The sequence below is a fragment of the Capra hircus genome, chromosome 6, assembly GCF_001704415.2.
Source record: "Capra hircus breed San Clemente chromosome 6, ASM170441v1, whole genome shotgun sequence".
Classification (NCBI taxonomy): domain Eukaryota; kingdom Metazoa; phylum Chordata; class Mammalia; order Artiodactyla; family Bovidae; genus Capra; species Capra hircus.
Genome location: NC_030813.1, coordinates 92,374,042 through 92,400,836, shown reverse-complemented (window position 1 = coordinate 92,400,836; position 26,795 = coordinate 92,374,042). Strand labels below are relative to the sequence as shown.

The 26,795-nt window shown below is 39.1% G+C and overlaps 2 protein-coding genes across 2 annotated transcripts in view; one reads left to right on the top strand and one right to left on the bottom strand.

Annotated features, from left to right (window-relative positions):
- The window catches only part of CCNI (cyclin I), a 35,106-nt gene extending 14,067 nt beyond the window's left edge, over positions 1–21,039 (top strand). The window contains exons 3-7 of the mRNA XM_005681795.3: positions 7,764–7,892; positions 10,701–10,775; positions 10,926–11,066; positions 11,616–11,846; positions 19,407–21,039. Coding sequence (XP_005681852.1) covers positions 7,764–7,892; positions 10,701–10,775; positions 10,926–11,066; positions 11,616–11,846; positions 19,407–19,850 — 1,020 coding nt within the window. The 3' untranslated portion in view covers positions 19,851–21,039. The remainder of the gene's footprint in view (positions 1–7,763; positions 7,893–10,700; positions 10,776–10,925; positions 11,067–11,615; positions 11,847–19,406) is intronic.
- Positions 22,248–26,795, bottom strand: part of SEPT11 (septin 11) — a 104,614-nt gene continuing 100,066 nt past the window's right edge. Inside the window, exon 10 of the mRNA XM_018049619.1 lies at positions 22,248–22,440. Within this exon, the coding sequence (XP_017905108.1) occupies positions 22,425–22,440 (16 nt within the window). The 3' untranslated portion in view covers positions 22,248–22,424. The remainder of the gene's footprint in view (positions 22,441–26,795) is intronic.

The following is a 26,795-nucleotide window of genomic DNA, read 5'->3' as shown; positions in this document are numbered from 1 at the left end:
AAGAAATTTTTCTTTTTTAATTCATTTAGCACTATAAAGCATCGCTGTCTACTCTTGCTGAGTTTGTTGTTTAGATTTCATATTAGGTTCTTAATTTGAGTTGTTACATGTCTCAGTTCTAAAATTTCCCTTTTGGATTTTTTTTAATAGATTTCATTTCTTTAGTGAACATTTTCATTTTCTCATCTGTCTTCCTCTCTATTTGTGTATCAAGTCCTTTTCTGATAATGCAAAGACCAAGATCTTTTTATTGTCCCCCTTTTTTTTCTTCCTTGTTTTTGATTACTTGGTTCTTTGTCTTGTCATGCCTGGTTATTTTTGACTGGTTGCTGAACATCATGAGAAATTGTAGAGGCTCTAGATGTTTTTTTTTTTCTGCAGGAGGGCTCAATCTTCCCAGTGGTGGGCAAACTGAAGAAGAAGCTTGAATCCGTTGAAGGACTATGCTGATGGGAGGCTGGGTTGCTGTTGAGTATAGCTTCGTCTATTTCTGGTTGTCCCCAACTTTAGAGAGTAGCCCAGGATCCCAGCTGAAAGCTTAGAGTGTTTACTAGTGCCCTCATTCCTGGAAGGGCGCTACACTCTTCCCAGAGTTCATTCTTACTTTTCAGAGACTTTCTGCTTAGCCACTTAGATCCTTGTCCTTCCCAACTTCAGAATTTCATTCAGAAAATTAATTAAGAGGAAAATCAGCCGAGCGTCACATCCAGATCTCTGACCCTCCCTCTTCCCGCTAGGTTCTTGGCTGTTCAAGTCACCAAATTTTAACTCTTGCCTTGTAAGACTCCCCAAAACGCTGTTGGTTTCTTTGCTCATACTTTACACCTCTTGCCATATTCACAAGATGGGCAGATGCCTGAAAGGGGAAGCTATGCAGACTCATCTCTATTCGTTGCCTCCTCTCTGGAATCTCGGCTCCGCAAGGCCTGGCTGTCCTAGCAGTTCTGATGCCTTTCTGTCACTGTTAGGGGCCTTTCTAGCTGTTTTCGGCTAGAGTGTAGGTTTGCTGCTCCCTACTCAGTCATAGCCAAAAGCAGTAAGGTGATTTTTTGAAAAAGTATTGAACAGTTGTGACAGGAGATGATGTGGGAGCACAGGAAAGTACTCAGCCCGATTTGAGTGATCAGGAAAAGTGTCTGGGAGGGAGTGATGGCTGAAAAAGCTCTTAAAGGAGAAATAAAAAAGCAAGTAAAGAGCAAGAAGTGTGTTTCAACCAGAAGGAAGCAGTGATATAAAATAGCGTTACAGGAGCAAGGAAGAAACCATAAATAGAAGTACTGCTCTTATGCATTTTAAAGCAGAAAGGGATGGAAGGTGAGTGAAACTGGAGAGGTAGGTCAGAGAGGGATTTGCATGCCCTGCCTGGGGGATTATATTTCATCTTTTAGGTAGAGACAGAATTTGTGTTTTAATAATCAGAGTAGCAGAAAGCTCTGTGTTTTACCATGTTGAATCAAACCATTATAAATTCTCTTTGGGATTAGTTGTTCAACCACTATACTGAATTCTCTTAACCCTATTTGAGCAATCCGTATAAGAGAAAACAGATCTCTTGATCAGGAAATATGAGTGAGTCTTTGCAAACTTATCTTCTGTGGGGATTTTTTGCTTTCTGTTAGTTTTGGCTAGTAATGATAATACTAGCCATGCGAGAATGCTTTCTTGGCTCCATTCTCAGATTTTTTAATACAAGGTATGTTAAAGTCCAAAGAGTGTCATGTTTTCTTTCATAATTATTTGCATTATAATTGGTTTGAAAGAACTATTTATAAGTAACAGTTTGTAAATTTGTTTCTTCTGGCATCACAAAGCACTAGATATTTGTAGAGGAAGGAAAAGGGCAAAACTAACATTTAACTGCTGTTTGCATTCTATGTGTTTCACACAAGTTAAATCACTTAGTTGTAGTATGTAAATCTCTAGCTGTGTTCCCACGTGTTATACCTCTTGTTACAGCGCATTATGTCCTTCTTTTGTGAGACTTCTTACAGTTATATGTTTGTGTTATTTGTTTAATGTCAAACACAGTCACATTATGTAATGTAATCTGTTACTTAGGGATTTCCCCCCCCCATATCCAACCTGAAGGTATTGAATTAATGCTGTTTTTGCTCCTTATTGCTCTTCTAGATCATTGTTCTTTCACTTCCCTAAAAGCCTACCCACTTTCATCAGATTGTATCACCATCTGCCTCTCCTTGTATTAATTTATTTCATTGTCATTGAATTGTTCAGATGGCTTAATTAACATTGGTGTTTTTTTTGGGGTTTTTTTTGGCGTTTTTAGATAAAAGCTCCCCTTTGTAGAAATTTAATTTCTCTTGAATGTTTAATTGTCTCCATCTAAAAGTTTTGTGGCTGCTTCAGTTGGTTCTCAGGGACCTTTAGGGGCTCCTGGTCCAGCTCTTAAAAGTAACACCTCACGGCTCTGTGGAGAATGGAATATTTTAAAACCAGTACCCAGGGGCTAGCTGTAGGGCTGTGTCTATTTCCTCCTACCTCTAGAGAAGCCATAGATCCAGATAGTATTTTGCTGACTCTTTCAGACTCCTTCTGTGAGAGTGAGGATCCATCTGCTGGCTTTAATATCCTGGCTGTAAATAACCTAACTCCATGTTCCTCTGTCAAGTTGGAAAGTAGTCTCTTTAGGACGTTGTTTTCCTGTTACCCCGTATACCCCAAGCATTTCAAGCCCACAACTTCAGTCCCACGAGCAACTTTTATGTTTTCTTTTCGATTCATTGAATTGTATCACTAGTTGTCAGAGGATCTGTTCTAGCAGTCTTTTCCATCCACCTTGATTTTTATTTGCAAATCTGAGGAGCTTAATACTAGGTTATTGTGTTGACATTAGTCCTGTTGACATTAGTTGACTCCAGGTTGACATCAGTCTTGTCCTTCAGAGTAAAGTTCACAGGTTTAAAATACTTAGTACTTTTCCTTGCCTTGAGAATGATCACCCCCTGCCCTCACTCTTAAGATACAAGGTAGTTGCTGTCTTCTCTCAGAGCCTTTTGTCCTGCTCCCACACTGGGCCGGGCCCCCTTCCAGTGTTCCCCCTCACCCTGTGCATACCTCTGCTCTCATCTTACTGTGTTTTATTAATGATTTCTGATTGTTTGCCTCATCATGAGGCTTTGCTTTAAAGTTTAAACAGGGAGATTGTCATTCTTCATTGTATTCCCATGGCCTGTTGTATGATCCACACTTTTTGTTCATTAATATGAACTAAGTTAAATGTCCTGAGTATCAGATGTTTTCAAATTATTGTTCATAGTCTTAACACCAGTTTGGTGGTGAGATATTAATATAAAAGGTTATAAACCATCTTTGTCTCATTTTCTTGTCAGTATTTCTTGTGTAGTATTCTAGAGTCAGTTTTTATATAACAAAAGGAATTGACCAGGAGGCAAATATATATGGCAGTTAACCATCATAAATACCAGTGATAACTGAGTTTAGAGCTAAATATAAAAATTATGTATGCGTGATTAGTTGGTTTGGCCACAAAGAAATACTTTACTTTTTGGGCCAAAGCTGAAAATTGACAGAAAGAGGAGTTGAAATAAAGGAAACTGGCCAGTGCAATATCAGAGGCTACAAGGAGCGCCTGGCACTGTTCCTTGCAACGCTAAAGAAAACCAAGAGGAAGGAGAGAAGAAATTCTAGCTGAAATGCCTATTTGAGGAGACCCACCATCAAGATGTACAGCCTTTCATACTTTAATAACTCTTAATGCACCTCTCTGTGATAGAGGAATTAATTTCATAAAGTTGACTCTGAGTGATCAGGAAAAAGGTTTAAGCTGTGGTCTCTATACTTTCTGAGGAATGAGATAAATAATATGTTCTTAAAGAGATTTCCATCCACAGTGGTTATGATGGTGAATCCTGCAGTGCTCAGGTTAAACCTTTACTTGTCTGGAACCCTCACATTGAAAATGGTCTTTTCCACTAATCACGGAGGCATTTCTGTACTTTTTTGTGTGACAGCAGTGCTTACCCACCCTAGTGTTCTTGCCTGCAGAGTCCCAGGGACCGGGAGCCTGGTGGCTGCCGTCTAAGGGGTCGCCCAGAGTTGGACACGACTGATGCGACTTAGCAGCAGCAGCAGTACTTACATATATCTGTTCTATTTATTAGTAGTAAATTAGTATTACTAGGTTTGTTTTGTTTTTTATGGTTCCTGTAAAACTGAAGAGTAAATAAATATTGCTTTAAAGTATGTACCTTTTGAAAATTAAGCCTAAACCCAAAACTTAATATGTAGGAAGATTAAAATGATAATAATCAGTGTTTGTGTAGTAATCTCTAATGATAAATTCAGATTAATTTCCCCTTCAGTATCCTTTCATCTTTAAATGTATATTCATCTTTTGTCCCTAGTATCTTTCATTTATTCCTGTTCAGTTTAGTTTTGTTTTTAATGGACTGTCAATCTGTTACATGGCCCATTTAAGATAGCTTAATGTCTGTTTGCTGCCTTAGAAAGAAATTCTCTTATTCTTACTAAATTTCTTATTCTCAGGAATTGAGAAAACTTAATTCCAAAATTACTGTTAGTTTGTAACAGTGTTACCTAAACTTTAAAACCTTAATTTGATTATATAGATTTGTGGTGTGATGACATTGTGAAGATTTTATTTAATAAATAAGAGAATATTGGACATTGATATTAAATGCTGTAACTAGTACACCACAGTTCAAAAGAATCAATTCTTAGGTGCTCAGCCTTCTTTATGGTCCTACTCTTACATTCATATATGACCATTGAAAAAACCTTAGCTTTGACTGTATGGACCTTTGTTGGCGAAGTAATGTCTCTGCTTATTAATATGCTGTCTAAGTTGGTCATAGCTTTTCTTCCAAGGAGCAAGCATCTTTTAATTTCATGGCTGCAGTCACCATCTGCAGTGATTTTGCAGCCCAAGAAAATAGTCTGTCACTGTTTTCATTGTTTCCCCATCTATTTGCCATGAAGTGATGAATCTGGATACCATAATCTTAGTTTGTTAAATGTTGAGTTTTAAGCCAACTTTTTCACTCTCTCGCTTTCATCAAGAGGCTCTTCATTTCCTCTTTGCTTTCTGCCATTAGGGTGGTGTCTTCTGCATATCTGAGATTATTGATATTTCTCCTGGCAGTTTTGATTCTAGCCTGACATTTCACATGATGTACTCTGCATATAAGTTAAATAAACAGGGTGACAGTAGCCTTGACGTTCTCCTTTCCCAATTTGGAACCGTTGTTCCATATCCGGTTCTAACTGCTGCTTCTTGACCTGCATACAGTTTTCCCAGGAGGGGTAAAAGGTGGTCTGGTATTCCCATCTCTTGAAGAATTTTCCACAGTTTGTTGTGATCCACACAGTCAAAGACTTTGGCATAGTCAATGAAGCAAAAGTTAGGTGTTCTGGAATTCTCTTGCTGTTTCTATGATCCAGTGGATGTTGGCAATTTGATCTCTGGTTCCTCTGCCATTTTTAAATCCAGCTTGAACATCTGGAACTTCTCAGTTCACATACTGTTGAACCCTAGCTTGGAGAATTTTGAGCATTACTTTGATAGCATATGAAATGAGTGCAATTGTGCAGTAGTTTGAACATTCTTTGGCATTGCCTTTGGGATTGGAGTGAAAACTGACCTTTTCCAGTCCTGTGGCCACTGCTGAGTTTTCCAAATTTGCTGGCATATTGAGTGCAGCACTTTCACAGCAGCATCTTTTAGGATTTGAAATGGCTCAGCTGGAATTCCATCACCTCCACTAGCTTTGTTCATAGTGATGCTTCCTAAGGCCCACTTAACTTTGCACTCCAAGATGTCTTGCTCTAGGTGAGATCACACCATTGTGATTATCTGGGTTGTGAAGATCTTTTTTGTACAGTTCTTCTGTGTATTCTTGCCACCTCTTAATATCTTCTGCCTCTGTTAGGTCCATACCATTTCTGCCCTTTATTTTGCTCATCTCTATAGACTTGTGTACTCTGAACATTACATATAAACATGATCATATAATACATGGTCTGTTGTGACTGTCTTCTTTCAGTTAACATATTGTTTTCAAGGGTCTTCCATGTTATGGCATGTCTGTACTTCATTCTGTTTTTTTTTAAAGTATGTATTTATTTAATTTGACTGCTCCAGGTCTCAGGTGTAGCATGTGGGATCTAGTTCCCTGACCAGGAATTGAACTTAGGCTCTTGCACTGGGAGCTCAACGTCTTAGCCACTGGACTACCAGGAAAATCCCAGCACTTCATTCTTTTCCGTTGATGAGTAACATTTCATTGTATGGATATATCACACTTTATTTATATCCATTCATCAGTTGATGGGCATTTGGGTTGTTTCTGCCTCTTAACTATTGTGAATAGTTACTGCTGTAAATGTTAGTGTACAAATACTAGTGAACATTAGTGTACAAATACTTGTTTGAATGCTTGTTTTAAAAACTTTCTGGTATATTCCTAGGAGTGGAATTGCTGGGTCATATGATAATTCTGTGTTTATACTTCTGAGGAGCTGCTAGATTGTTTTCTGAAGTAACCGTACTATCTTTCATTCTTACTAGGTGAATGAATGAGGGTTCTAATTTCTCTATATCCTTGCCAGAATTTGTTGTTATTAATTTTTTATTGTAGTCATTTTTGTGGGTGAGAGGAGATACTGCCTTTTGATTTTGATTTGCATTTCCCTGATATGTAATAATATTGAGCATCTTTTCAAGTGCTCATTGGCGAATTGTGTATTTTCTTAGAAGAAATATCTATTTAGACCCTTAGCTCATTTTACAATTTGGTTTCTGTCTCTGTTAAACTCTCAGGAGTCTTTGCATATTCTAGATATAAGTACCTAATTAGATATATGATTTGCAAACATTTTCTTCATTTTGTGAGGAACCATTTCACTCTTCCCATCATTTACATATTGTATGCCTTTGAAATGCTGAAGATCAATAAAGATGTTTGCTTAGTTATGACTCTGACAGTAACTAAGTCAACTTTGTACTCCATAGCCAAGTTCTACGAGTTTTATATTTTCTATAGTTATATTGGAATGACTTAAATGATAGATTGAGAAAAGAAGTACTTGGGACATTTTTAATTCTCTGATTTCACATTTAAAAAGAGCAGTGCTTCATTTACTTTAAAAACTGTGTGAATGACTCAGTTATTTATTTACCAAAGTAGCGGAAGGGGACATTTGTAAAGTAATTTAAAGTGAGCTGTCTCGGGTATCAACTTTCGGGTGATACCTTTTTTTTGCTGGTTGAGATATTTATTACTGTGTTATATCAGCATGGGGTTCTTAACTGGGGCCAGTTTTGCTCACCAGGCGACATTTGGAAATGTCTGGAGATACTTAGGTTGTTCTACTGGAGAAGTATCTAGCATCTACTTAGCTTCGCTGGTGGCTCAGAATCCACCTGCAGTGCAGATCTTCCCTGGGTTGGGAAGATCCCCTGGAGGAGGGCATGGCAGCCCACTCCAGAATTCTTGCCTGGAGAATCCCATGGACAGAGGAGCCTGGCTGGCTACAGAGTCAGACACGACTGAGCGGCTAAGCACAGCACAGCAACTAATACATAAGGTTTTATCTTCCTTTATCTCAAGTTTGTTAGATTTTGAATAAACTTAAAAACATTTTCTAACATGTAAACACATATTCCATAACATTTGCTAACCTTTTATAAGTGAGAATTGCAAGTATATCTTGATGATAACTTGAAACTTGTCCTCTTTTATTTTTTAATTGTTCCCTTATAGAATGTTTCTCCATCCCAGAGAGATGAAGTGATTCAGTGGCTGGCCAAACTCAAGTACCAATTCAACCTTTACCCAGAAACATTTGCTCTGGCTAGCAGTCTTTTGGACAGGTTCTTAGCTACTGTAAAGGTAAATATTCTGGAATATGCTTACATACAACTTCTGTTTTAATGGTTTATATGCTGCACCAGGGGCAATTAGTAAAAATATTCTACAAGGTGGAAAGGAATGGAAAACCTTCTTAATATATATATCTGTAAGAAGACATGATGTCTTCTGTTATTGCTTTAAGTCTTCAGAAATGTTTCCGATTATATTCTGTAATTTTTTTTTGTCTGTAAGTATTCATAGCTTATACCTAACCAATGAAATTTTTTCTTTCTTTTAGTGCAAACCATATAGCATTGGTAGAAAGTTTAGTCATCTTTTTAACACATTGAATACTAGTTGTGAACAGTGAATCAGACTAGAAAAGTATAATAAGCCTATTGCATATTTTTCTGTCACTACTTATTTATTGAATCTCTTTTTTGTCGTTTTCTGAACAGCATATAAGTACTTTCTAGCAGCATACATTTGGAGTATAACAAGATGAAAACTGAACTGTTATACATAACTTTGGTGTTTTTTTGTTCAATGGCAGCATTACAGATAAGTTTTATGTTATCCCTATTGGTATAATATATCATTGGTTATATGATGTGAAATCAGTCATGGGAGGCCCTTAGCAGATTTAAAGCAGAAAGTCAACATTTATTCAATAGCAAGACATGAAACAAAAAAGCAATTCAGTTATCGTTTGTATCCCTAGGAATATATATGTTGTAGGAACTATGAGTTCAGTGCTGAGGGTACTATATTTTTTGTTATTTGGTATAACAAATAGAAGCCAAAGAATTATGGAGTGGAGGAATTTGGATGGCCACTCAGTTACCTTTTTATGTTTCAAACTTCTACTTTTGAGAGACTTAAATTATGATGACCCTAATTGCCTGAAGTCTGGGTTAACTGAGATGCCAACAGTTATTTCAGCATCAAGCCCTCCTCCCCTCTCTTGTTCCCCTACTCTAGCTAAGCTCCCTTTCACAGAGAAAGATACCATGGGTCCTGATGTTACTAGCATCAGATGCTTACTTAGAGATGGCTAATCTATATTGAAACAGTTCATTTAAAATGTATTCATAGTTTAAAGGTGCTTAAAGCAGGTCATAAAAGGGTTGCAACAAGAATGGAGCCTCAAATCCAGCTGTGCAGAAAAAGGTGCTATGAACTTTAAAAGGACAGACCCTGAGCCCTATCCCAGACCTACTAAATCTGAATCTCTAGTAGGTGAAAGCTGGACATTTTTATTTAAATAAAGAAACTACATAGATGATTCTAATGTACATCCAGGATTGAAAATTACTGTTTGTTTAAACAAAAAAAAAAAAACCCACATATTTTCTGTTGCAGTTCTTTATAGTACTAAGTTTATTATTGGTGCCCTTGATTTGGGGATTTCATTGCCTACCCAGAGTTGCTAACTGTTGGACTGTCTGTAATGAACTCTGATTTCCTCAAGGATATGGGCTTGATATGTTGTTACACATGGAGAAATAAGAGAACCTTAAAAACTGTCAGAGCCACAAGATCTGACTTCACTTTCTGGATCAATTGTGGTATCTCTGTTAACCTCTGAGACTGTTTTCTCATCTGTAAAGCAAGATATAACATTTATGGCAATGCTTTCTAAACCATAATATTCTGATTAATATTAATGATTACTTTAAAATATTGACAGAATTGAACTGGCTTTTATTTCTCATATGGGCTTCCTTGGTGATTCAAATGGTGAAGAATCTGCTTGCAATGCAGGAGACCTGGGTTCAATCCCAGGTCGAGAAGATGCCATAGCGAAGGGAATGGCAACCCACTCCAGTATTCTTCCCTGGAGAATTCCATGGACAGAGTATCCTGGTGGACTGTACAGTCCATGGGGTGCAAAGAGTCAGAGTGACTGAGCAACTAACCCTTTATTTCTGATACAGGAAGAGGGATGGAAGATTCCTAGACTATGCCCCTTACACTGAGGCATTGGTTGTTGGCTGGCCTATTTATTAAATAATCAAGGCTAAACTATCATGATTATTCATCTGGCCACACCACACAGCTGTGGGATCTTAGTACCCCAACCAGGGATTGAACCCAGGACACGGCAGTGAAGGCTCCAAATCCTAATCACCGGACCTCCAGGGAAATCCCTGTCCTGATTATTTAAAACTGGATTGGCAAACTCTTACTCTACCAGTAGGGTAGAAAGTTATTATAGATAAGAAAAACAGGCAAACTCGAACCCTCCTAAGGGTGTCAAATCCAAGATTGATTTTCCCCACCTTGATTGATTCTGTATATATTTAGGAGCCTTTCATTCTTATCATGGATTTGAATTTATAATTTTTTGGGTAAACGTTTAATTAGAAAATTTAATTTGCTAGCATGCTGTCACTTTGTAAAGTATGTAAAATATATTAATAGCCTTCATTTTATATTCCTTTCTTAATTCCCCTAATACCTCGTATGTTAATATTAACTGATACAACAGATAAAGAGAATAAAACCAGCTTTAAAAATACACAAATATATTTTTAATTGGAATTTTATAAGTAAAAAAAGGTCTTCTAAAATCAAGCTCACCTCTGATGGATAGAAATTAGCTTTGGCTAACTAGCATCGGTTGAACTTGGAAGAGAATGATCTTAATATTTCCGTAGAGTGTGTAATATGGCTAGGGTTATAAGTTATCTCTGATCCTAGAAAGCAGTGAATGAGAGCCAGATTAATTTGAATTCCACAGGGTTGTGTGCATACTTGCCTCGTCTGCATATCTAGTTTCAAAAAATAAACTCTTAACTTTTTGACAAATCACTGAAGTTGCTTTTTCTCTCGTCCTTGTTTTAGGCCCACCCAAAATACCTGAGTTGTATTGCAATCAGCTGTTTTTTCCTGGCTGCCAAGACTGTTGAGGAAGATGAGGTAACTATTTTCAAGATTAGTCATGTCTCTTTGTTGAAAGTTTTATCCGTTGATTAGCTTGTTTAGTGTTTACCAAAACAAAAACTGAAAAAATGAGTTAATTTTTTTCTGTCCTGCCCTCCCTGCCTCCTCCCCTTTTGCTTTGTGTAGAGAATCCCAGTACTGAAGGTGTTGGCAAGAGACAGTTTCTGTGGCTGTTCTTCATCTGAAATTCTGCGGATGGAGAGAATTATTCTGGATAAGTTGAATTGGGATCTTCACACAGCCACACCATTGGATTTTCTTCACATTGTAAGTTCACCTGAAGTCTTTCAATTTCTTACTTGAGTATATAGTCCTGTTTTAGTAACTTGAAAAGTAGATTGCCTGCTCTTTTGGCGGGGACAGGGAGCTGCACTGAGTCTCTGTTGTTGCTTCAGCTTTTCTCTAGTTTTGGGGAGCAGGGGCTATGGAGCGTGTGGGCTCAGTAGTTGTGGCTCCTGGGCTCTAGAGCTCAGGCTCAATAGTTCTGCTGCACAGGTGCATGTGGGATCTTCCCAGATCAGAGATCAAACCCATGTCTCCTGCATTGGCAGGCAGATTCTTCACCCCTGAGCCACCAGCAAAGTCCTTTTTGTTGTTGTTGTTCTGATTTTTAGGAAAAGGAAAATTACTGCAGTTAGCCAAGGAAAAATCAGAAATTAAGATATATGTCAAATCATGGAAGCTAAAATTGCCAACTTAGAAACTGAGTAATACCTGAGGGGGTTACATCAACTTCTGTACATAGCTTATCTAGACATTTAAGTAACTAGAATGATGTTCTTGTGATTTAATTTTAATTTTTGATTTTTTTTTTAGTTCCATGCCATTGCAGTGTCAATTAGGCCTCAGTTACTTTTTAGTTTGCCCAGTCTGAGCCCATCCCAACATTTGGCATTCCTTACCAAGCAATTACTTCACTGTATGGCCTGCAGCCAACTTCTTCAGTTCAAAGGATCCATGCTTGCCCTGGCGATGGTTAGTCTGGAAATGGAGAAACTCATTCCTGATTGGCTTCCTCTTACAATTGAACTGCTTCAGAAAGCACAGGTAGGTGTCAATCTAATTAAATGGCATTCATTTGTCTCTTACTGGGAAAACAGGGTTAGCAGATAGTTATAAAACTAAGAGATATTTTAATCTTGTAATGGCAGTTCATTTTTAAGGCCAGACAAAGTATTATTACACACTTTAAATGTATAGGTTAGATGTCTTTTTTTCTCTTTTAAAGCCTAGACAGTATTTTCTCGATTCTTTTCATCCCTCCTTCTAGGTGGTGGTGGTGGTTGTTTAGTCAGTAAGTCGTGTCCAGCTTCTTTGCAACCCCATGGATTGCAACACCAGGCTTTCCTGTCCTTCACTATCTCCTGGAGTTTGCTCAGAATTCATGTCCACTGAGTCGGTGATGCTGTCTAACCATCTAACCTTCTAGGTTGCTGAAAATCTTAATCTTAAAAGGTTACTAAGATTCTTGCTAATATATTCCATTGGTTTTGTATGAAGAACCTTCTTACCTATTAGGTTTCATTACAGTACTTCTGTAGTTAACTCATTTTTTTAAAAAGATAAGGCAAAAACATAAACTGTAAGAAGTTGCTTTTTAGACAAGCAGATAATTTATTGTTGGCTAGAGAAGGAAGTATTTGGCAAATAGAAAGTATATTCCTGAAGTTCCAGGACTTTCTGAAGTAATTGCCTAAGGTTGGTGAGTAGCTTTATCTGCAAATTGATATAAAATGTTTGAGGTTGGTTAAATTTTTATCAACTATCTATATAAAAACTAAAAATTTAGTGGAAAAAATTCTCATTCAAATGAAAATTTGAAATTCAAATGAAAAGTTAGTAATGGTTACTCTGTTAGCAGCTGTTTGGAGAGGATGCGTACTGGTTCTGTTCATGGCACTAAATGGAACCTATGAGTTTAGGTCTGCTGCAAACAATACCCCTTAACCAAATAAGTCCAAATAAGACTTATGAGCCTACTTTCCCTTTTATATGTCCCTGTTTATTCTCATTTGGCAGTAGTTATTCTGATTTGTTTTATTAAATTTTATTTAGAGAAGAGACTGTTAAATTCTGAGCTTAAAAACATTATGTAATATAAAAACCAACTTCAGCAAACAGCTGCAATCTTTAAGCTGATAAAACTTATTAATTCTATAAAAGAAAAATGAGAATAATACTTGAATTTGATATTTTGTAGGGCAGTTACAGTTGATAGATACAAGCTGTAAAAGCTCACAGACCAAAAAAAAAGTTAGCAGACATATAAAATATACTTCAGGGCAGCCTCTCAGCTCTGAGAATTTCATGCTTTAATTTGTGAGCAGAGAAGGGCTGTCTTTTCATAAAAAGAACGATGATAATAGAGCAATATATAAACTAGAGCTCTATTCCTCTTAGATGTGTTTTATTCTGTTTTAGCATAGCCCAGCTTGCTTTCCTTCCCTGGGACACATGATGTTAGTATAATACAGGCTATTTCTCCATACAAGGAGATACTTTCTTTTACTTGGATTTGTTAGATTGAAATAATTGAGAAATGTTTTTTTCTATTGAAATAATGCTATAATGAAAATAAACCCTGGGAGATAGTTGCTATTTAGTGAGAATTTTTAGAAACTAACATCAAAAACTACCACTTAAGGGAATAGTGTGACACAGAGCACTTACTTTGCCTACCTTGAATGTTGGATAAGGAAGTTGAATGTTAATCATTTACATTAGACTGTGGAAGTGGGGGAAGGGACATTAAGAGAACCTCCTACATTTTTCATCTTTATTGGAATGAAGGACATATCTCTAAATGCCTCCATGACTTTGTCTCTGTGCCTGTTTCCAAGTTAGTGCAGAGAAAATTTGCTATATGAAGAGTTACTAGCACTGAGAAAGGACAAGCTTTGAACATGTATATTCTGTAGCTTATTATAAGCTTGGAACTTGAAGGAACCTTCTTAAAAATCAGATCATTCAACTCTTTATTTTATAACTGCAGCCTAGAGAACTTGGGACTTTCTCAGAGACACACAAAACTTAGTAGTAAAGAAAACTGGAAAAAACCCAGTGCTTTATCCATACCGTAAAAATTTTGAAGATTGTAGTCCAGTGGTTTTCAGAGTTTTCTTTAGAAATAGAACTCTTCCTCACCCCCCTCCCCCCAAATCTTATACACGCACAGTCCCCAAATCCTAAGTAGTAAAGTATTACTTTGTAATATGTGTTTGGGCCAGAAGCCTTATCAGATGCAGTCCTATTCAACATGGCCTCTCTCTTTCATAAGCTGTTTGGACATGGTCTGAAAACCACTGTTCCATTTTCTTATATATGTATATAGTTATGTTACATTTATTGAGAAATTTATGGTCAAGGCATTGGGGATACAGTGATTCCAAAAAGTCTCTGCTCCATGTAGTAGTCAAGTTATAATGAAGAAGACAGTTAAAAACACACATAAGATCACAAAACTTCAGAGTTTGAGACTTGGTCTTTGCAATTCTCTGAAATCCTGGTGGCCCAACTCTGTGCTTAGTTGCTCAGTTGTCTCCAACTCTTTGCAGCCACATAGACTGTAGCCCGCCAGGCTCCTCTGTCCCTGGGATTCTCCAGGCAAGACTACTGGAGTGGGTAGTCATTGCCTTCTCCAGGCCCAAATATGAGTGGCTCCTTGTTCTTTAAGACTCAGTTATCTTTGCTAAGTTCGCCTCTGTTCACATAGGAACACCAAGTCTAGTATCTTTGTAATTAGACCTGTGACAAAGCCATAGTAACATCAGACACTCCTGGATTTCTGGTTGTTGTATGGGAAGTTCTTACATCAGATTGGTAGGATGGTGCTGGAACTATTTGTGATGTGTTTCCCAGTGTTGTGGTTTGAGAGGACTGCTGTTGATCCATCACAGGCATCCATGCTGTGGGGGGCCCCATTGTCACCAGCTCTGCCTGTGTTCCCTCTGGACTTCAGACAAAGTACAGGGAGTGTTTCCTGGTTTGAAAGGCAAGCTTTCTCTTGTCTCTTCTAGTCCCCTCACCCCCACTCTGCTGCCTCATCACCACCCCTCTTACCTCTTGTGCTGCCTTTTGGTCATCATTCTGAGCTGGCTAACCCTCTTTCTTCTTACTCCTCTCATTGCTCTGTTTCTGTGCCTGTACTCATGTTCTCCTCTTTCTGATTGATGCAGTCTGCCTTGATTATCTCAGGATGTTAAATCTCCCCAGATTAGCGTGGTGGTTTTCCTGTCGTAAAGCGATAAAGCATCTGCCTGCAATGCAGGAGACCCGGGTTCGATCCCTGGGTTGGGAAGACCCCTTGGAGAAGGAAATGGCAACCCACTCCAGTATTCTTGCCTGGAGAATCCCATGGACAGAGCCTGGCGGGCTACAGTCCACGGGATTGCAAAGAGTCGGACACGACTGAGCACTTTACTTTAACTTCCTGTCCCTAACCAAGGTCCCTAGTCAAAGTATAAGTTTACCTCTGTGGTGTAGTGTAAGAGTATGGAGTTCAAGAAGCAGACCTTCCCCACCAGGGTCTTCTAGTCCTTGAAGGTGCCTCGAGTCTGACTCCTTATGGCTCTAGGTGTTTTTAGGGCTTTATGCTATCCCCTGAACCTAATGGGTCCATCTGAATCAGTTACATCGTGCTATTCCGATCCCCCTTTTCCCATCAGTAACCTGTTCAGATGTCTGCTCTGTAAATGTTCAAGGCTATTTGCCTCACCTCCTTGGTAAGCTGAATTACAGTTCTGTTTGTTTTTCCAGCAAGGGATACTTTAAAATAGTTAGTATTTGAATTGAGGGAGATGGTCGTCTTGAAAAATAACAATAAATGTTCTCTTGACACTGTGCAACTAGAACATGTTCATTTTAAATTATTCTATGAGTTTCATTAGAGAACTTGTCTCGTGTCTAAAGTTGCAGTAATTCCAGTATATATGCTTGTTTTGTTTCCTCCACTGTAACTCAGCAAGGGCCATATTATTTTCTTAGAACAAACTCAGGTTGCAATAGAAGGAATTTATGTTGATGAATTATTTTGGACAGAGGATTTAGCTTGGGTGATGGTCTGTGTGTGCTTTCGTGCTCAGTCGTGTCCAGCGCTTTCTGACCCCCTGGATATAGCCTGCCAAGCTCCTCTGTCTGTGGAACTTTCGAGGCAGTACTGAAGTCGGTTGCCATTTCCTACTCCAAGGGATCTTCCCCACCCAGGGATCAAACCTGCCTCTTGTGTTTCCTGCATGGGCAGGCAGATTCTTTACCACTGCACCACCTTGCGAAGCTTCATTAGATGGTATTAGTTTGCAAAACCTTCAATGTCTTTCTAGCCCCGTTTTCTGCCAGTCCTCACTAAATATAACTCCCTATTTACTTACTACTTCCACAGAGAAAGTTTTTAGTGACACAGTCTTCTTTTTACTTGAAAAACATGTTTTTCTTCAGGCTTCTTCTGTGATACTATGCCCAGTGACTAAGTATTAGCATATTTGTGATATTTCTACTTTTCTAGGCCATTAAGTGTCATTCATTTGTTGAAGAACAACATAATAAACTGGGTACTTACTTTTTAGAAATAACTTTTTTTACACTGTAGTCTTCTTTCCATGTTCCAATTCCTTTTTCTCTGTTACCTCTCTTTTGGAGGCTATTTGAAAAAGTGGGGTCCTGGCCTAGAGAACCGGGTGCCTTCAAGAACCCTGAAGCCCCACCCCTCTCCTGTGTGCTTTGTTCCATGGTCTTTGTTTTTGTGTTTTAATCTGGCTGCAGTAGGTCTTATTTGCAGCATGTGGGATCTACTTCCTTCACCAGGGGTCGAACCCAGGCTTCTCCTGCATTGGGAGCAGTCTTTTTAGCCACTGGACCACCAGGGAAGTCCCATTCCACTGTTTTTAGCATGGCTTAGCTGGTTTCACATCCCTGGGACATGATAAGCCTTAGCCTACAGTTATAATCTTGAAAGTTATTATATAACTTTTTTTAAGAGAAGAAAAGAAATTCTAATACTAGTTAATAATATCTTGCCTGTTAGGGTGTTAGCTAGAGCCTTTCAAACTAGGGGAAAAAAATGGTGAACAAAATAAATGAAAAGGGTCATTTTCATATATATATAGTTTCTGATAATTTCAGACACTGTTACATTTGTACATGATGACTAACACTAGCCTTTCATCTTTGTATACTTTGCTTGGTAACAGGTAATGAGTTTATTTTAGTGCATTTTATGATTATTTTAAAAATGTTTGGCCACACCACCCTGTGGCATGTGGGACCTTAGTTCCGCAACCAGGGACTGAACTGTCACCCCCTGCATTGGAAGGTGGAGTCTTAACACTAGACTGCAGGGGAAGTTCCAGCAAGGAGTATATTTAGAGATAAAAAATTTTGTCACCAAATATGTTCTTTCAGAGCATGTTATTTTCCTTTCTCTGTGGTGTTGCAAGTCATACTGTGTGCTACAGGGTTTTTTAGGTATGAATAAGAATTGGTTGAGAAATGTCCAAAGATACCTATATATAGACTACATAAGCCTGGAAAGTGATTGCTGGTAGTTAGTCAAGATAGACTTCCTGGAGGTGGTGGCAGTTAGCCAGACCTGGAAGGAATACATAATACAGTTTCAATATGAGGATGAGCAAGGGTAAAGTAAGAAAGAGCAAGATTTGTGCAGAGTAGAGAGCATATTTGTTTGACAGAGCACAAATTGGGATATTTTAGGAGGAAATATGGAGAAGGCAATGGCAGCCCACTCCGGTACTCTTGCCTGGAAAATCCCATGGATGGAGGAGCCTGGTGGGCTGCAGTCCAGGGGGTCGCTAGGAGTCGGACACGACTGAGCGACGACTGAGCGGCTTCACTTCCACTTTTCACTTTCATGCATTGGAGAAGGAAATGGCAACCCACTCCAGTGTTCTTGCCTGGAGAATCCCAGGGACGGCGGAGCCTGGTGGGCTGCCGTCTATGGGGTCACACAGTCAGACACAACTGAAGCGACTTAGCAGCAGCAGCAAGAGGAAATAAGACTGGAAAGGCTTCCAGGGTAAAGAATATGCCTGCCAGTGCGGGAGACTCGGGTTCAGTCCTTGAGTCATGGAGATGCCCTGGAAAAGAAAATGGCAACCCACTCCAGTATTCTTGCCTGAAAAGTTCCGTGGACAGAGGCCTTGGGGCTGCAGCTCATGGAGTTGCAAAGAGTTGGGACATGACTGAGCACACAGCTCACACAAGACAGGAAATGAAGGTTGGGTCAGATTGTGGAGAGCCTTCTTAATACCAAACTAAAGAAGTTAGATTATTTCTGGTAGGCACTTGGGGTGCTGAGGGATTAGATAGAGGAATTAATTTAAATTTGTGTTGTATAGGAGTTTTGACTAAAGCTATAATTGAAGGGAAAGTAAGGCAGAAAGAGACTAATTATAATTAGACTCTCATAAGATTTTGAAGGCCTTCCATGTAGTCATTGGTGCTAGAAACTTAAATAAAAATGAATATGATACAGTGGCTACCTCTTGGGATCTTATAGTCTGTAGTAGAAAAGCATAAATGGTTAAATAGATTATTCTAATGGGCTTCCCTGGTCGCAAGTTGATACAAAAACAGATGATCCTGGGATTTGGGGTTTGGGAAGAATAAGGGAAGTCAGGGGTGGCTTCAAAAAGGACTGATACCTGAATTATCCTGAAGGATAAGAAGGAGTTAGTGAAACTTCCTAATTAAACAAAAATCTTAGCAAAAATGTTTTTTGCTAGTGCTGTCAAGCTTGCTGTTTGCTACAGAAATACAACTTGTCAAAGGTTCTCATTTACTCTGTTTAAAAAAAAACACAAGTTGTTCAAAAATTCTTAGCCAGACAGCCTTCCCTGTCCCTTATTTAAATTTTTTCTTGCCTCTGGCTGCTTCTCTAAATTCTTAATAGATTTTGTTTATCTATACATTGAATGTGTTAGTCACTTAATTGTGACTGACTCTTTGCGACCCCATGAACTATAGCCCACCTGGCTCCTCTGTCCATGGGATTCTCCAGGCAAGAATACTGGAGTAGGTTGCCATTTCCTTCTCCAGGGGATTTCTTGGCCCAGAGATTGAACCTGGGTCTTCTGCACTGCAGGCGGATTGTTTACTGTTAAAGCCAAAAGCGAGTGTATGTATATGTGTGTGTGTCTGTGTATATAGACATACATATATAATACGTATCTTTATAATATATATATAAAAGGGAGTATATATATTAATATAGTTATCTGTATGTTGGTCTTCACTAAAGAGGTTGGAGGAGGCAAAGAGGGTGAGGTGAAAGGCCTTCTGGACAGAGGCGATAGCCTGAACAAAAAGCAGATGTTGGATATGTATCAGTGAAAAAAAATAATTCCTACTTTCATGAAGATGTCCAGCATATAATTGCAAATACAGAATTCAAGTTCCAAAGTGGTTTATATTATAAATACAGATCTGGACACACATTCTAAAAATGATGGGTTAGGCTGGAGGAATTAGATGAGTTGGAAGTCAAAGATGTGAGGAGAGAAGCCTTGGGGGGCAGGGGGCATGAGGAGAAAAAGTGGCTAGCAGAAATGACAGAGCCACCTCCATTGATTATTTCTTTTTTCTCGCCTGGCTCAGATGGATAGCTCCCAGCTGATCCACTGTCGGGAGCTTGTGGCACATCACCTTTCTACTCTGCAGTCTTCCCTGCCTCTAAATTCCGTTTATGTCTACCGTCCCCTCAAGCACACCCTGGTGACCTGTGACAGAGGAGTGTTCAGATTACACCCCTCCTCTGTCCCAGGCCCAGACTTCTCCAAGGACAACAGCAAACCAGAAGTGCCAGTCAGAGGTCCAGCAGCCTTCTGCCACCATCTCCCAGCTGCCAATGGGTGCAAGTATGCCTCTGCCAAACGCAAAGTGGAGGAAATGGAAGTGGACGACTTCTACGATGGGATCAAACGGCTCTATAATGAAGATAACGCTTCAGAAAGTGTGGGTTCTGTGTGTGGCACTGATGTATCACGGCAAGAGGGACAGGCTTCTCCTTGTCCACCTCTGCAGCCTGTTTCTGTCATGTAGCTGCAAGAGTTACCTTCAAGGGCAAACTAGGGTAGACGACTCTGGGGATGGGAGCATGGAAAACCAAGATAGGCTATGTAAGGTATATATCTTTTCAGGCTGATTTGAAATGAGCCAGAGGAAAAAACCCAGTTGATTTGTATGACTAATTATAATTCAATAATATTTAAGCACTTAAAGACCCAAAAAAAAAATAAGTCTAAAATTAAGATCAAAAAAATTTTAAGTAAAAAATTCCTTTGTAGTATTTGTCAGTTCTTCCCTTTTCTCTGCTAAAATGTAATGTGTAGATTGCCTTGTGTCAGAAACTCACATTCAGTGTTTTTTTTTTTTATTCCAAAATTCCTAGCTAGCAAACCTTTTCCCAGAACCCTGATTTAATTTTCCTCTTGCTTTTGCTTGCTTCTTTGAATACTAAATGAATTTTATGCATGTTGATCTATGGCCTGACTTCCGCTGATGAGGAAACCCTCAGAGTTTATTTTTAGCAATTTAGTGAACAGATTATTTCAGTGTGACAGCCATGTTTAATCCATGATTCAAATTAATCTGGAAAAGGTACTTCAAAATTGCCCCATATGAATCAGGTGGTAAAAAGGACTCCTGTTACCATTGTTGATTTTTGTCTCCTTTCAATTTCTATAGTTTGGAAATAAAATCATTTTCAGTTTTTGTTTATCTTAAATTGAAGCTTAAAAGTGGCACGTGATTAAGACACTCTTAGGTTTGCTGAAAGGATTTTTGACATTTGTATAAAAATTTGTGATAAAGGCTGTATCCAGGTGCTCACTAAAGAAACATGTAACAGCTAAAGTTAGGTATTTTAAACTGCTCAGTTTACTCATTTATAATCAGCAGGAGACTCTAGATGTTGGGGCAGCTCTGTGATTGGGATCTGTAACATGTATTAATATTAACTGAATTCAGTACCCTAGTTTTATGTTAAGCCATTAGGATTTTTCTTGATCAGTTAACCCCTGCCTCCCTAGCCTACGTGTATTTCTTGATCAGTTAATCCCCCTGCCTCCTTTGATCAGTTAACCCCCTGCCTCCCCAGCCTGCCTGTATTTCTCTTAATGACTTCTGGATTCTGAGCTCCCTGTGCAGTCTGAAGAAGGTATTGCAGTCAGAACCATGTACTGATGATAAAAGCCACTGGTAGCAATAAATGTTGTCCTTAACCTTTTTATCTTTTTTTTCTGCTTGTGAAGAGGTACAAATTCTTGATTGGTTAAGCACTGCTATTTCAACTATAGAAGATGATAAAAATACTAATACGCTTGCAGAAAATAAAACATAAAGGGGGGATTAATGTGACTGAGTTTAGGGTTTGACATAATTTTTCCTTCCTAATATTTTCTAACTGGTGGACTGTGACCTTCCAAACAGTAAATTCTTAGCTTAAGGAACTGTGAGCGCAGGCATTTCCCATGTCTTGATAACCCATCATTTTTGACCCACTGATTTTGCTCTGGTTTAGCAGAGCACAAGTATTCTCCAGTCTGCATTTGACTTTTAAATTCTTGTGGTAGGGTTGGCTACCTGCTACAGTCCAATCAAGGGGGAAATGTCTCCTGACATTGAAGTACAGGGAGTGAAGATAGCATGAGGCTGACTTTGCAAATACACATTAAAAAAAAAAAAAATCCCACTTATCCTAGCGGTCATCTGGTTCTGTTTCTTAATTCACCTCAGTTGTGGGAGCTTCAAGAAGTCTATAACTACACATGTTCATCATTTTAAAAATGGCATTTAATCCCTCCATCCCCCCCTCAACAAATGAGTATTTTTGTTACATAGAAATCTACGGATAACATTGAGTCTAGAATCAGAATATTTCCTTAATTGATGGCAAATCAGTTTGGGGGAAAAGGTATTGTTTTCATGGGAAACTGGATTGCAATGGTTGGGCTGCCAGGTCTCGTGCCTCAAAGCCGAGATATTTAACCCGTATATCAATTAAATGATAGTACTTGGGAGACCAGACCCTCCTGAGCATGCACCCTTTCAGTTTTATGTCCCTGCCACCATCCCGGAGACCTGAGCTACCACGAGCTCTTCCAGAACTTTGGTTTTCTGGGACCTGAACTTGTGGATTAAGGGAGAAAAAAAAGCAAAACATGCTTGAACAGTGAGGAACTTCTCATTAAGGATGTTCCTACTGTTTGATCCTGTTTTACTGGAAACTCTTCTCATTAGTCTATGCTGCTGCTAAGTCGCTTCAGTCGTCTCTGAGTCTGTGGCCCCATAGACAGCAGCCCACCAGGCTCCACCGTCCCTGGGATTCTTCAGGCAAGAACTCTGGAGTGGGTTGCCATTTCCTACTCCAATGCATGAAAGTGAAAAGTCAAAGTGAAGTCGCTCAGTCGTGTCCGACTTTTCATGACCCCATGGATGGCAGCGCACTAGGCTCCTCCGTCCATGGGATTTTCTAGGCAAGAGTACTGGAGTGGGGTGCCATTGCCTTATCCACAGTACTTAAATTTTAGCATCACACAATTCTCTTCCAATATCTGGAAACTTGAGCTTTGGGGAATCAAATTGCCTGGTACCTCTTGGTGGTTAGAAAACTTGTTATTCCATGAAGGATCTGCAAAAGTAAAGGAATAAACGTGATGGGATAAATTAGTTTAATTCTAATAAGTTACTCTCTCATCCTCCAACAGAAGTGAATGTGCATGCTCTAGCTCTTAAAGCTCATACTGGGAAAAGCCAGGTGATTTACTTCATTGTCTTTTGCAGGACTGGTGTTAAATTGGTTATCTGTGAAGAACTGAATTTTTTTTTCCCCCTACAGATGTCTTAGTGTGGAGGGGAGGGCTGGGAAAGGAGAGTACTCTCAAATGCCAGTTAAAAAGACTAATTCTGATTTGTCAGAAATGTCCCTGACCGGGTACCTTTGGCTCTGAAAGCAGCTGTAATATAGCTTCTTGCTTGGCCAAGCTGATGAGAATCTGAGCCTACATTCCTACTGTTGAGAGATAAGACATTGGTATCTGCCCCCGAAGTATTCTTTTATTTTCTCCTATGTTGTTAGAACACAGGAGAAATATGTATAGCATATATATATATATATATATATATATATATATATATATATATATGCTCCCTATTTTCTACCTACCTGGGTTTTACTCATTTGAAATTCTTGAAACAAGAAAGTAAGTTGCCCTTGAGCATTACTGCCCAGAACAGCACAATGTGACTAAAGTGACTGATGCTCGGCCGTCATCATGGGGAGCCTTAAGGTAGGTTGTAGTTTTCAACTGGAAAGGGAGATAACTGGCCAGTGCCTTCCCAGCCATCCTAGGACACAGCAGGTTGAGGATTAGAGAACTGTCCAAGGCCACATGGCCAGGAATTTTTAACAAGGTTCAGCTTCTGACATATCAGATATAAAGCTTTGTGATATGTTTTGTCTAACATGTAACTGTAACTTTTAAAGACTCAAGTCATTGAAATTAGTCTATAAGCTCTTAACAGGAGAATGTCTCCTAAGCCTGTTAGTATTTTGAGCTTTGGCCACTAGATGGTGCTTTTAGAAAAAACATCTTTTTAAGTTTCAGGAGAAACAGCTTACTGTGAGGGAATGAGCAGTTTAAGGCCTCACCTCTTGTTTCTAAACATCAGCATCATGTGCAGCTATGAGTTCACATCACTTAAGCCATGGGAGGCCGGTGCACGTGGGACTGATGGGAAATTACCAAGATCTGCCATGTTGGGACTTAGATGTGGCTAAATATGTCTCAACAACAAAAACATTTTAAAAATTAAAGATCCTAATATTTGGTTAAGTTGTTTGGTCCTGCACTTAAATGTGGTAAAGCTAGGAACAAGGAGTTAAAATGACAGCTTCTCACTGTATTCAGTTTACAGACCCTCCTCTATTTATAACAGAGTTACATCTTGATAAACTCATAAGTTGAAAATATCCTTAAATCAAAATGCATTTAGTGCACCTAATCTGCTAAACACCATAGATTATGAACGTAGTCCACCTCAAGTACTCAATACACTTAACATTAACCTCCAGTTGGGCTGAATCCATTTAACACATTAAGCCTGTTCTACAACACAGGAATCACATATCCTATGGAATTTGTTGAATCCTGTGCTTAAGTGGAAAACAATGGTTGTAAGTCTATCAGCTGTTTCCTTTCATGAGTAGCATGGCTGACTAGGAGCTGCAGCTTGCTACTGCTGCTGCTAAGTCGCTTCAGTCATGTCTGACTGTGCGACCCCATAGATGGCAGCCCAACAGACTCCTCTGTCCCTGGGATTCTCCAGGCAAGAGTCCTGGAGTGGGTTGCCATTTCTCCAATGTGAAAATGAAAAGTGAAAGTGAAGTCGCTCAGTCGTGTCCGACTCTTCGAGACCCCATGGACTGCAGCCCACCAGGCTCCTCCATCCATGGGATTTTTCAGGCAAGAGTACTGGAGTGGGGTGCCATTGCCTGCTGCTACTGCCCAGCAAAATGAGTATCCGTACTGCATATGGCTAGCCCAAGACAAGATACAAATCCAGAACTACAGTTTCTTCTTAATGTGTATCACACCATCACGAAGTCAAATCATATTAAGTCAGGGACCTTCTGCAGTGGTTTGCATGATGTAATTCCCATGTGTAGTACAGAGACATACCTCTCTGTGCCACCTCTGGATCATTGAACAGCTGTTGTAAGAGGTAACCAAGAACATCTTACCAGATAAGTTTAAAGACAGCACACAACTCTAAGTTTTTCAGGTTCTAGGAGGCTGAACCTCTCCATTTCTCTCAACTCATAAAGTACGAGTTTCATAGCAGATCCAATGTCAAAACTTTTGACCTTACTATATTACCCAACAGTAGGCCAGTGGACTTAAAACTACTGAAAAGCAATCAGGAGTGTGTTTTCCTTTCCAGAATACTATTATCTCTTGCAGTTTAGCCCAGAAAGGGCTCACCTCTTACTCCCAGAGTTTGCTGTATGAGGTATTCAGAGACATGCAATTCATAGTGTGTGGCTACATCCCCAGTGCCTAATGTTGGCCTAGTGTAGTATAAAAGTATTTGGGGAGAGGAAAGAGTGGCAAGACGGATGGATATAAAGAAAGAGCAAGGAGAGCTAGAGCTACACCTCTTCAATGTTCTAAAAGCCCTGTGCAGGGCATGGTTAAGCAGAGTTTGTAGAACGCTATTCTGTATCCTCCCCCCGTCATACACACACAAAAATTTTTTTCTGGACAGGAACCAACCTTAAAGTAATAGCTTCATGCCTCTTGGTCCCATAATTTGCCAAGAAAAAAGCTTTTCTTTGGTGCCAAGCAAGTTTCCGTAGTGGACTGACAGGCCGTTTCAGCTCACAGTACTGCAAATAACTGATCTGAGGAAGACATGAAATCTTCATCTGTACCTCCTACGATGTTCCACTAATAACCAAAAGATCTCATTTATTTACAGCTACCTGTCAGAATAGGAAGGTTGGAAAAGGAGGTGAGCAGATGCCCAGGCTTGCAATTAGTCTTTTCATATGAACACATTCAGCCCTGAGGGTGCTGCATGTTGGTCTGAAAGTTACATGGCATCAGTCACAAGGACTAAACACCACAGTCTTAAGGATTCAAATGCAAGGATCTTCAAAGTGAGCCATATTGCCAACAGTCTCCACGGTGGAAAGATGGCAGTCATCTGCAAAGCAAAAGGTTTTGCATAGAACTGTCATTTAGGTAAAGAAAATTATTTCCTTAGTTTTTCAGATGTCCAGAACTGTTTACTCATACGGGACAATGATAAGCAGAAAAGTCAGAATAACTAAGAAGGAAGTTTAGGTACAGTTGATGGGAAAAAGTACAGTCGAGCATACTGGTATGATGACCTAATTTTCTCACTCAGCTCAGTGCATACTAATTCAGAAGATCAGGTTTCTCCTTTATACATGTTCTGTGCCAATCTCAAAGAGATCATCTAGGATACACTTTCAGCAATAAGGCAAGAGTCTGTAGCTGAAGCAAGGTGTTTTTTTTTTTTTTTTTAAGACTATGAAAAAAAGCCTGTTATCAATCAAAATAGGTTCAGCTGGTTCAGTTCTCCCTGCTTTTCAACAATCTAGCTTGGGACAAGCGAGTAATGTTTATTTTTCATCTCTCTTAGTTGGTCAGCCAAGAGAACTTGAGAACCTACCAGTTTTATCAACACTTGAGAAAAAGAACCACCTGAAGTAAAATGGAGGTTAGCTGTGTGCTTGACCTGTGCTGTCCATTACCCACTCTCTGGATAACTGAACAGAAACCAGCCTGGATGGAACAACCAGTTCCCTCACCCCTCCCACGAAGATGTGACCATTACACTTCTCTAGCCTGAGGCCTAAAAGGGGAACAGCAGTAATAGATTACACATTTCTCTAGTTAAGGACAAAAATACTGCCTAATTTGAGTTTTAAATATTGCTCAAAAAATGTCTTTACAATCTGACACAAAATTTGTTTTCAAAATGAGCAATAGGGTAAAGTTGATATTAAAATACTAAAAGGAGCTTAAAATAAATCCAATTATTGTGCTTAGTAATCACAGTGGTTTCACACAATAGGATGTCTGTGTTCAACTTACAAGACTGATAGTATGTCATGCTGTAGCATCAGTTAATGAGTTGATACCCACCCATCCATCCATCAAATGTGATCACATCTTAGCAGATTTCTATCCTTGCAGATTATAGTGTAATATGGAGGGGATGGCTCTCAACTCATATTTTAACTATTTAATGGCTCAGATGAACTTGATTTTAATAACATTTAATAACAGTGTCTAAGTAAAGGAAGCCTCTCGCCAGTATGCTTATCCAATTAGATTAAATAACCTCTTTCCAGGAATCAAATGATTCAGGAGGCAGGCACTGTTGCTTCATCATTTCACCTTTCAACCAAAGCATATGTTTACCGTTCTTAAATAAAGGGGGGAACTCTCTTGC